General features: G+C 44.2%; 1 protein-coding gene across 5 annotated transcripts in view; it reads right to left on the reverse strand.

Moving 5' to 3' along the window:
- CTNNAL1 (catenin alpha like 1) overlaps positions 1–11,961 on the reverse strand; it is a 285,190-nt gene that overhangs the window by 126,822 nt on the left and 146,407 nt on the right. For all 5 annotated transcript variants that reach the window (XM_068236706.1, XM_068236703.1, XM_068236704.1 and 2 more), the window contains one exon: positions 5,196–5,383. In XM_068236706.1, the coding sequence (XP_068092807.1) occupies positions 5,196–5,383 (188 nt within the window). The remainder of the gene's footprint in view (positions 1–5,195; positions 5,384–11,961) is intronic.

Raw genomic sequence — 11,961 nt, forward strand, 5'->3', positions numbered from 1 at the left:
GAGACTTCAGAGTCTATAAGCAATTAAAAAAAAAAAAAAAAAAAGTCCTGCGTGCTGCGTTCTTTTCTGTGATTTTCTTCTTGTGTTGCTAGTTTCCAGTAAAAATCGCTATTCTGAATTGGAAATCGGAATTGTGATTTTCAGTATAAGAGTAGTGTGAAAAAAAAGTCTTACATGCTGCATTTTTTTCTTCTTGTGTTGCTACCATCCAGTGAAAACTACAAATAGAAATCGCAAACCGGAATTGCATTTTGCAGTGTAAGGCCTCTATCACAGTGCGATGTTAACCACTTCCCGACCGCCCAACGCACAGAGGCGGCCGGGAAATGGACCCCGCAAGGACCGCCGCATGCACAGAGGCGTCGGTCCTTTTACGGGCATGGGCGGCGCGATCGTGTCATTCGTGACGCGGTCGGCCACCGGGGACTGGCTCTGCCCCCCTCGCGCTGTAACCCGCCGGCCGTTCGGAAGCGCTGGCGGGTTACTAGCAACCGGATCACCGCATACAAAGTGTATAATACACTTTGTAATGTTTACAAAGTGTATTATACAGGCTGCCTCCTGCCCTGGTGGTCCCAGTGTCCGAGGGACCACCAGGGCAGGCTGCAGCCACCCTAGTCTGCACCCAAGCACACTGATTTCCCCCCCCTGCCCCCTGATCGCCCACAGCACCACTCAGACCCCCCCCTGCCCACCCCCCAGACCCCTGTTTGCACCCAATCACCCCCCTAATCACCCATCAATCACTCCCTGTCACTATCTGTCAACGCTATTTTTTTTATTAGGTCCCTAACTGCACCCTGGGGACTCCTGATCACCCCCCCACCCCTCAGATTCTCCCCAGACCCCCCCCCCCCCCGTGAACTGTATACATCTATCCCCCCTGATCACCTGTCAATCACCCATCAATCACCCCCTGTCACTGCCACCCATCAATCAGCCCCTAGCCTGCCCCTTGCGGGCAATCTGATCACCCACCCACACCAATAGATCGTCCGCAGATCCGACGTCAGATCACCTCCCAAGTGCAGTGTTTACATCTGTTCTCTACCCTAAACACCCACTAATTACCCATCAATCACCCATCAATCACCCCCTATCACTGTTACCCATCAGATCAGACCCTAATCTGCCCCTTGCGGGCACCCAATCACCCACCTACACGCTCAGATTGCCCTCAGACCCCCCGTTATCAATTCGCCAGTGCAATATTTACATCTGTGCTTCCCTGTAATAACCCACTGATCACGTGTCAATCACCCATCAATCACCCCCTGTCACTGCCACCCATCAATCACCCCCTGTCACTGCCACCCATCAATCAGCCCCTAACCTGCCCCTTGTGGGCAATCTGATCACCCACCCACACCAATAGATCGCCCGCAGATCCGACGTCAGATCACCTCCCAAGTGTGGTGTTTACATCTGTTCTCTACCCTAAACACTCACTAATTACCCATCAATCACCCCCTGTCACTGCTACCCATCAGATTAGACCCCTATCTGCCCCTAGGGCACTCAATCACTCGCCCACACCCTCAGACCCCAGCCCTGATCACCTCGCCAGTGCATTGCTTGCATCTATTCCCCTCTCTAATCACACCTTGAGACACCCATCAATCACCTCCTGTCACCCCCTAGCACACCTACCCATCAGATCAGGCCCTAATTTGCCCCGTGTGGGCTCCTGATCACTCGGCCAAACCCTCAGATCCCCTTCCGATCACCTCCCCAGTGCATTGATTGCATCTATTTTCCCCTTTAACCACCCCCTGAGACACCCATCAATCACCTCCTGTCACCCCCCTAGCACTCCTATTCATCAGATCAGGCCCAATACAACCTGTCATCTAAAAGGCCACCCTGCTTATGACCGGTTCCACAAAATTCGCCCCCTCATAGACCACCTGTCATCAAAACTTGCAGATGCTTATACCCCTGAACAGTCATTTTGAGACATTTGGTTTCCAGACTACTCACGGTTTTGGGCCCGTAAAATGCCAGGGCGGTATAGGAACCCCACAAGTGACCCCATTTTAGAAAAAAGACACCCCAAGGTATTCTGTTAGGTGTATGACGAGTTCATAGAAGATTTTATTTTTTGTCAAAAGTTAGCGGAAATTGATTTTTATTAGTTTTTTTTTTTCACAAAGTGTCATTTTTCACTAACTTGTGACAAAAAGTAAAATCTTCTATGAACTCGCCATACACCTAACGGAATACCTTGGGGTGTCTTCTTTCTAAAATGGGGTCACTTGTGGGGTTCCTATACTGCCCTGGCATTTTAGGGGCCCTAAACCGTGAGGAGTAGTCTAGAAAACAAATGCCTCAAAATGACCTGTGAATACTCTCTGTAAATGGACAATTGTGTGTAAAAAAAACAAACAAACAATTGTCATTTACAGAGATTTTTCTCCCACCCAGCATGGGTATGTGTAAAAATACACCCCAAAACACATTATACTACTTCTCCTGAGTACGACAATACCACTAGTGGCACTTTTTTGCAGCCTAACTGCGCTAAGGGGTCCAAAGTCCAATGAGCACCTTTAGGCTTTACAGGGGTGCTTACAATTTAGCACCCCCCAAAATGCCAGGACAGTAAACACACCCCACAAATGACCTCATTTTGGAAAGTAGGCACTTCAAGGTATTCAGAGAGGGGCATGGTGAGTCCATGGCAGATTTCATTTTTTTTTGTCGCAAGTTAGAAGAAACTTTTTTTTTTTTTTTTTTTGTCACAAAGTGTCATTTTCCGCTAACTTGTGACAAAAAATAATATCTTCTATGAACTCACTATGCCTCTCAGTGAATACTTTGGGATGTCTTCTTTCCAAAATGGGGTCATTTGGGGGGTATTTATACTATCCTGGAATTTTAGCCCCTCATGAAACATGACAGGTGTTCAGAATAGTCAGAGATGCTTGAAAATGGGAAAATTCACTTTTTGCACCATAGTTTGTAAACGCTATAACTTTTACCCAAACCAATAAATATAGGCTGAATGGGTTTTTTTTAATCAAAAACATGTTTGTCCACACGCACTGCATGTATACAGAAATTTTACTTTATTTGAAAAATGTCAGCACAGAAAGTTAAAAAAATCATTTTTCTGACAAAATTCATGTCTTTTTTGATGAATATAATAAAAAATAAAAATGGCAGCAGCAATCAAATAGCACCAAAAGAAAGCTTTATTAGTGACAAGAAAAGGAGCCAAAATCCATTTAGGTGGTAGGTTGTATGAGCGAGCAATAAACCGTGAAAGCTGCAGTGGTCGGAATGGAGAAAAAGGCTCTGGTCCTTAAGGGGGGTAAAGCCCACGGTCCTCAAGTGGTTAAAGTCGCACGTTAGAAAATGTTTTAACGCAGACTAACCCACAGCCATATTAAGTTTGTGCAACATTCACAGTGCACACAATGCGTAGTGCTGCATGCTGTGCGTTTAGCAATACATTTGCTGTGTTGTGTGTGTTGCACATGCTCAGTAATTTTTTTTTTTTTTTTTTTTTTAATGTAACGCATGTGCCGTTTTCGTTCCATTACTGTGCAACGAAAACGGCACACCAAATGGAGGGCTAAAGAATATACTATTTTTGTATGTGCTTTGTACGTTTTGTGTTGGGGCTTCGGCCCACTCTTCAGAATAAAGTCAGGACGTGATCAATAGAGTAAACGAGTCTAGCAGAAGATGGAAATATCGAGAATTTAATTGTATCACAGCTACCCACTGTTGTATCCTGACTTAACTGTTGTGATCTGCAAGTCTTGCTTGCGCTAATTTATATAATGTTAAATGGAAAACTTTCAATAAAATTTTGAAACAGAAAATCCAAAAAAAAAAAAAAAAAAAAAAAAAAAAAAAAAAAAAATATACTATAACGTTCAAGCTATACTCCTAATGCGTTGCATTAGGGGCAAGTTGTGCGACCTTAACGTCGCATCAAACACACCGTCCTACTGCGAAAGAGGCCTAAAAGAAGCCTCAAAAAGATCAGCACACACTACAGCTCATTCACCACATATCTCATCTTAAAAATGGGTAAAAAAAAAAATGAAGGTATACAGAAAATGATATGGGTCATATTTTAAGCATATTCAAGTACAAATATACCAGCACTTTCTTTAGATGGTCATACACTATTACATTTTTTTGTATTTTTGTTTAACCGGAGAAATCTGATCTATTTTTCCCAATCGATTGAATAACCAGAAAAACCCGAACCAATATACCATATACTTATGATACATTTTTCAATAATATCAAATTTTTCTGATTTTTCCAACACATTAGATCAGATTTTTATTGAAAGACGGAATAATTATTCGTTTTGTCTCAACTGAAAAAAAAATATTCAATCACTTGGGTCAAATAAACAGGAAAAATCAAATAACTTTATTGTACCATGTATGGGCAAGTCACACTGATTTTGCTGCTTAGAAGTAACACATAAAAATCAAGCTCACTCCAACCTGAATTATCGCAAATTCTTTCAGTTTTAAGAAAGCACATTTTTGTTTTTCTTAGCATTTTAGTAAGGGGGCTTTTAGGACCATTGTAGTCCCTTACACACCCCAATGAGTTCTGGATCACCATGAGCTTGCTGGTTAGTCTGTACCTCTCGGTGTTAGAAGCCCTACTGCATAGAGTCAAATTAATCCATGCCATGCACTGATGAGGATAAAACAATCCGAAACAGTCTGTATGCATGTTGGATTATTCTGGCTCTGTACAAATTAACAAACTGACACATCATTGCATTCCAGCGGTTCTGGTAGTGTGTTTAGCTTCTAAAGGTAACAGTGGTTAATTTGCATATATTCAGCAGTGATGCCCTGGGAGACATCTCAAGCTCACTCCAACCTGAATTATTGCAAATTCTTTCTGTTTTAAGAAAGCACTTTTTTTTTTTAAGTAACACATAAAAGGTACAACATTCTATTTACCAGCCTTAACAAATACTTCTAACTATGCTGCAGTTATGAACTGCAGGAATACTGATCTCATGGTATTACTGTCAAACCAACAAATTCTTGACATAAGAATTGTAACACTAATTTCAGAAGATAATTGCTGTGCTGGCAAGCAGTAACTGTTTACTCACAGAAAATATATTCTGATGTCATTGATAAAGCTGCAGAAACACATCTCTTTTCTGCAAATGGACTAAAACCATTAACAATACATTTAAGTACCTTGTTTCTGGAAGTGATAATTTGTTTAACGACTATTCTGTCTGCCAACACCAGCACCTTTGTAACTGAAGAAAGAAGAAGTCTAGCAGCTTTTACCACTCCGGTCTTATCAGAAAATATGGTAATGCGACCATCGGGATCAGGATGTTCCACTATACTCAGATCTGTCAGCTGTGCAATTGTTTCACCTGCAAAGTAAATGCATGTTAAAGAGGAACTGTAGTAAAAACAACAATCAATAAAATTGCTTATTTTTTTACAATATTCATTTATGAATTACTGTATTTTGTCAGTTCCCTGATTTACATTCTGAAATTAATAACTGATGTTGACATCTTTAGTTTTCCAGGTGATCTGTAGGGAACATTCGTTAGAGTTCTCTGCACATATCGAGATACTGCTTGCTTAGCAGTTGAAGAAAAAGCCGTAATTTCTCACAATGCAACAAGGTTATCAGACAGCAAATTGTCAGGGCCATGGTCATGACATCACACCGTGGGAGGGGTTTTACCACAATATCAGTCACACAGACCCCCCCTTATGATTTATTAGAGAAAAGATAAACATTTCCTGTGGGAAAGGGGGTATCAGCTACTGACTGGGATGAAGTTTAATCTTGGGTTCCTCTTTAAGTTAGTGTTAGCAGTGATGTACAATATTCATGTAATTTGAGGTTATTAAAAAATTATCTTTGCATTTCAATTTGCAACCATCTCAGAAAAAGAGTTGTTGCAACCTTACCAACAGTGCTGTGTGTAGTGCTGTCGCTATAAGTTTGTCTAGAAACGCCCACCTTACTGCAGGAGTAAAGGAGCCCATACATTAATCAATGGCCATTAGATTTTACCATCATATGGATCCCTCTCTCCGAATGGGATCCAATCGGGATCTACTACCTGCCCACACACTGCACAGATTTCCAATACATTTCAGGATACTGGAAATCCGTGGAGCCGCCTCCCCCTGCTAGGCCTTAAAGAGGAACTCCAGAGAAAATAATGTAATAAAAAAGTGCTTCATTTTTACAATAATTATGTATAAATGATTTAGTCAGTGTTTGCCCATTGTAAAATCTTTTAAATCCCTGATTTACATTCTGACATTTATTACATGGTGACATTTTTACTGTTGGCAGGTGATGTAGCTGCTGCATACTTTTTTGGCAGTTGGAAACAGCTGTAAACAGCTATTTCCCACAATGCAACAAGGTTCATAGACAGGAAACTGCCAGGAGTACCACTGTTCTCAGAGTTTCAGTCATTTCTCATGTAAAAAGGGGGTATCAGCTACTGATTGGGCTAAAGTTCAATTCTTGGATGGAGTTTCTCTTTAAAGAGACTCTGAAGTCTTGTTTTTTAACTGCTTTTCTCAAATAATACTTTTCAGCATGCATGCCCCACTTGAACTGCTGCATCCCCGTGGCAGATGGGTGATTTATTGCTGTGTAATAGACCAGCAAAGTTCTACGACTTTGCTGGTCGCACATTGTGCTGCCCTGGAGAGACTGAGCTTTGAGCTGTAGCTCAGCCTCTCCACAATCAATCCTCTGCGGGTCTCCGCCTCCTCTCCACCCCTCTCAGTGAAAGAAGACTGAGGGGGCGGGGAGAGGCGGCGATCCGCAGAGATTGACTGCGGAGGAGGCAGAGCTACAGCCTAAAGCTGTGCTTCTTTGAGGAAGTGAAGCCCTGCGAGCCCCAAAGCTTTGCAGGGCTATTACACAGCAGTAAATCACCCATCTGCCGCGGGGATGCAGCGATTCAAGTGGGGCATTCATGCTGAAAAGGGTTATATGAGAAAAGCAGGGGGGAAAAAACAAGACTACAGAGTCTCTTTAATGGTGCCCATACATGGTACAATTTTTTCATACAATCTTACCATTTCTATGTAGTATAAAGATAAATTAAGTGATTATACTGAAAGGATAATTTAGGCAGTTCCTTTATATTACATAGAAATGGTAAGATTGGATGAAAAAATTGTACCATGTATGGGCACCATAAGGTACATAATCACCAGGAGATGGATTGGGGAACCCACGGCAGCATGACCCGACAAATGAGCGTTACCCGATCCATCCACCTTCTTACTGCAGGTACATACAATAAGGGTACAAAACGAGAGTTGAAACTATTTTGGCACTTTGTGCGGGCTTCCCAGGGAACCACCACTGCTGAGACAATCACTTGGGGCTTGGGGAAAAAAAAAATCACAGCAAAAATAGTGTTGTGGGTGCGGTCCTTTACAGGTCTCCATTTATGAGCGTCCGCAGGGCTGTGCAGAGTATTGCAGCAGAGCGTACCCTCACCATTCTACCTCTTTCTGAGTCTTCTCTTCATTGTCACCAGGCACCTGTACACCGTGAGAGGAATGAACAATGCTCAGAGGTATTTGGATCCAGCATGAACATACCTTTGTGCTTACTTTAAGTAGTCTTGCTTGAGTCAGATGCCCTTCAGGGCCCTTTTCCACTAGCAATCGCTAGCATTCACGCTGAACGCTAGCGATTGCTGAATCGAAAAAGCTAAAAATTTACCGGCGATTTCCCGACGTTTGCGGCCGCGATTTTGCTATGCTATGCACTACATAGCAAAATCGCGGCAAGAGTCGCTCCGCGGCGCGATCGCGATCAAGTAAAAAACGAATCGCGGTAGTGGAAATTACCTACCGCGATTCCTATGTTAAAAAGCAAACCGTAGCGATTTTAAAATCACTAGCGGTTTGCGGTTTTGCGATTAAGCAGTCGCACACGCCCTAGTGGAAAAGGGCCCTTAGGGCCCTTTTCCACTAGCAGTCGCTAGCGTTCACGCTGAACGCTAGCGATTGCTGAATCGCAATTACCGGCGATTCCCCAACGTTTGCGGCCGCGATTTTGCTATGCTATGCACTGCATAGCAAAATCGCGGCAAATATCGCTCCGCCACGCGTTCGCGTTCCCGTAAAAAATGAATCGCGGTAGTGGAAATGACCTACCGCGATTCCTATGTTAAAAAGCAAACCGTAGCGATTGTAAAATCGCTAGCGGTTTGCGTTTTTGCGATTCAGCCAGCGCAAACGCGCTGGTGAAAAAGGGCCCTTAAGGCCTCTTTCACAGTGGGACGTTAAAGTCGCACTTTATAAAAAATTATAACGCAGAGTAACGCACAGCAATACAAAGTCTGTGCGACATTCACAGTGCACACATTGTGTTGTGTGTAACGTGTAGCAATATTTAGAAAGTGCTGCATGCTGTGCGTTTAGCAATACATGTGCTGTGTTATGTGTCTTGCACATGCTCAGTAATTTTTTTTGTTAAATGTAACGCATGCGCCGTTTTCGTTCCATCCCATCAGTAAGCAATGAAAACGGCGCACCAAGGGACACATAACGCAGTGCAAAATAACATCCAGTTTCATAACCTACATGCGCCTTGCGTTAGGGGCACGTTGTGTGTCTAACGTCGCATCAAACGCAACGTCCCTCTGTGAAAGAGGCCTAAAAGGACAACTGAAGTGAGAGGTACATGGAGGCTGCCATATTTATTTCCTTGTAAACAATACCAGTTACCATATTTTTTCAGAACATAAGACACACTTTTTCTCCCCAAAAATGGGGAGAAAAAGTTCCCGCATCTTCCAAAGACAGGGAATCCCAGACTTCAGAACACCCGCCAATACGAATCGCTGACACGCCGCAACGTCGAGGACTCCCTGCCTTGTCCCCTTGTGTAGTCCGCCTGCCCCCCCTCATGTCTCCGCTCCCACTTGGTAACAATTACGGCAGAGTGACTCACCTTCCTATGGATTCCAGCGCTGTATGGTCCACTGTGTGATCCTCCTCCTCCTCCAGCATGTCAGCACTACCCCTGCAAAAGAAAAGTTAGCAGCATACCGGCTCACCTACCCAGCGGCGGCGATCTGCAGACATCTGGTGTTCCACGCAGCTTCCTCTAGTGAAGGCTAATGGTGATGAGTCATCAACAGGAGCTGTCACTAGAGCCCACTAACCACCAATTCTACCACTCCACACACAGTTTCCCTTACCTACTGTCCTATACCTTAAACATTTAGACTGTAAGGCCTTTTGGCCAGGGCTCGCTTTCCTTTTGTCTCACAATGCTGTGTAATGAGTATAAATACCTCCCACCCCTTGAAAAATATGTAGTTAATTTGTTCACGGCTTTAGCTGTTACACCCTCTTGTCTTGTATCAACTGTTGTATTGTATACTTTGTACTGTTGTACCCTGTATGGCACCACAGAAGATGCCTGCGCTATATAAATCAATAATAATAATAATAATAATAATAATAATAATAAAGGAAGCCGCGTGGCATGCGAGATGTCTGCAGATCGCCGCCGCTGTGTAGGTGAGCCGCACTGCGGCTAACTTTCCTTTTGTAGGGGTAGCGCTGACATGCTGGAGGCAGAGGACCACACAGCGCTGGTATACATAGGAAGGTGAGTTGCTCTGCCATTATTGTTACCCAAGGGAAGATGAGACATGCGGGGGAGGAGGAAGGGGGGCTGGAGGGGACAAGGCAACAGAGAGGAGGACAGGGTGGACATGGGGACTAGAGTGGACATGGACACGTACAGGAGGGGGCACAGACATACACAGGAGGACACACAGGGACTGGAGGACCATGGAAACACACACAGGGGGAGCTGGAGGGGACACACAGGACAGGAGGGGACACATGGGGCAGGAGGACCACACAGGGTGGCAGGAGGGGACGACACACACAGGACAACAGGAAGGGACACAGTGGACGCAGGAGGACAATGGGGAGAAAATGTACAAGATGCTCCTGGAACATGGACGCACCAGGTTTAGTATATACTGTATATATTTTTTCCCCGATTTTTGCCCTCTAAACCTAGGTGCGTCTTATATTCCAGAGCGTCTTATATTCTGGAAAATATGGTATCTGGCAGTCCTGCTGACCTATTTGGCTGCAGTAGTGTCTGAACAACACCAGAAACCAGCATGCAGCTAATCTTGTCAGATCTAACAATGTCAGAAACACCTGATCTGTTGCATGCTTGTTCAGGGTCTATGGCTAAAAGTATTAGAGGCAGAGGACCTGCAAGATAGCCAGGCAACTGCTTTTGCATAAAAGGAAATAAATATGGCAGGCCTCCATATATCTTTCATTACAGTTGTCCTTTAAAGAGAATCTGTATTGTTAAAATCACACAAAAGTAAACATACCAGTGCGTTAGGGGACATCTCCTATTACCCTCTGTCACAATTTCGCCGCTCCTCGCCGCATTAAAAGTGGTTAAAAACAGTTTTTGAAAGTTTGTTTATAAACAAACAAAATGGCCACCAAAACAGGAAGTAGGTTGATGTACAGTATGTCCACACATAGAAAATACATCCATACACAAGCAGGCTGTATACAGCCTTCCTTTTGAATCTCAAGAGATCATTTGTGTGTTTCTTTCCCCCTGCATCTCTCATGCACTGAAGTTTCAGGCTGCTCTTTTCTTCCTGCAAACAGCTTTGTCCTTGTCTGTAATTCCTCACTATGTGAAAGCCCAGTCAGCTCAGAGGACGATTTATCCAGCTTGTAAAAGATAAGAGAGAAAAGAGAAGCTGCTCTAATCTAAATAACACACAGGCAGTGTGCATAGAGGGGCCTGGAACGGGGAGTTCATAGCAGAACCACAACACTGAAGAACTTGGCAGCCTTCCAGACACAGGCTGACAAGTCTGACAAGAGAGAGATAAGTTGATTTATTACAGAGACTGTGATAGTACAAAGTGCTGCAGTAAGCCAGAACACATTAGAATAGCTTTTGGAACTTGTAGGATGATAAAAAACAGGATGCAATTTTTGTTACGGAGTCCCTTCAAAGAGACTCTGAAGCGAGAATAAATCTCGCTTCAGAGCTCATAAATAGCAGGGGCACGTGTGCCCCTGCTAAACCGCCACTATAGCGCGGCTTAACGGGGGTCCCTTACCCCCAAAACGACCACTGCGACACTTGGTCGCAGATTTGGTCGTGATTTATTGCTTCCTGGAGGCAGGGCTAATGGCTGCAGCCCTGCCTCCAGTCGCGTCTGTCAGCGGCGCATCGCCGCCTCTCCCCTGCCCCTCTCAGTGAAGGAAGACTGAGAGGGGCGGGGGAGAGGCGGAGATACGCGCTGACAGACGCGCGTGGGGCAGGGCTGCGGCGGTTAGCCCTGCCCCAACCAGGAAGCGCTCCCCGGGTGTATCGAGGGGGATTTGGGGGTGAAGGGACCCCCGTTAAGCCGCGCTATAGCGGCATTTTAGCAGGGGCACACGTGCCCCTGCTATTTATGAGGTCTGAAGCGAGATTTATTCTCGCTTCAGACTCTCTTTAAGCAACAGTGCGCACTTAAAAAATATGGTAAAGTACCTTACTTCACTGTAGTGAGAAACTTGTGCCAAATGTGTTACATTTACAACAACAACAACAAAAAAAAAAAAAAAAAAAAAAAAAAAAAAGCAAACAAATGCATTTACCCATGTCAAAGTATTCTCTTTTTAACCACTTAAGCCAATCTGGATGGATATATTTGTCCAGCAGTGTTGCTGCCCTTGTGCAGGCATATCTGTTTGTAGGGCTCCTTCCCTGCTGCTATTAGCTGCTATTACAGAGGATCAATTGCTGAAGAGGAACCAGTGTTCCCAGGAGGCAAACCATTCCCTGCAAATGAATCATAATGCCTCCAAACAGGAGGTATTTGATTCATGAACTGTGAAAATGTAAAACAAAAGATCTAACACTCCCTGGTATCTTCCAGGACAGCGCTTAGCG

This window comes from Hyperolius riggenbachi, chromosome 5, assembly GCF_040937935.1.
Source record: "Hyperolius riggenbachi isolate aHypRig1 chromosome 5, aHypRig1.pri, whole genome shotgun sequence".
NCBI classification, from domain to species: Eukaryota; Metazoa; Chordata; class Amphibia; order Anura; family Hyperoliidae; genus Hyperolius; species Hyperolius riggenbachi.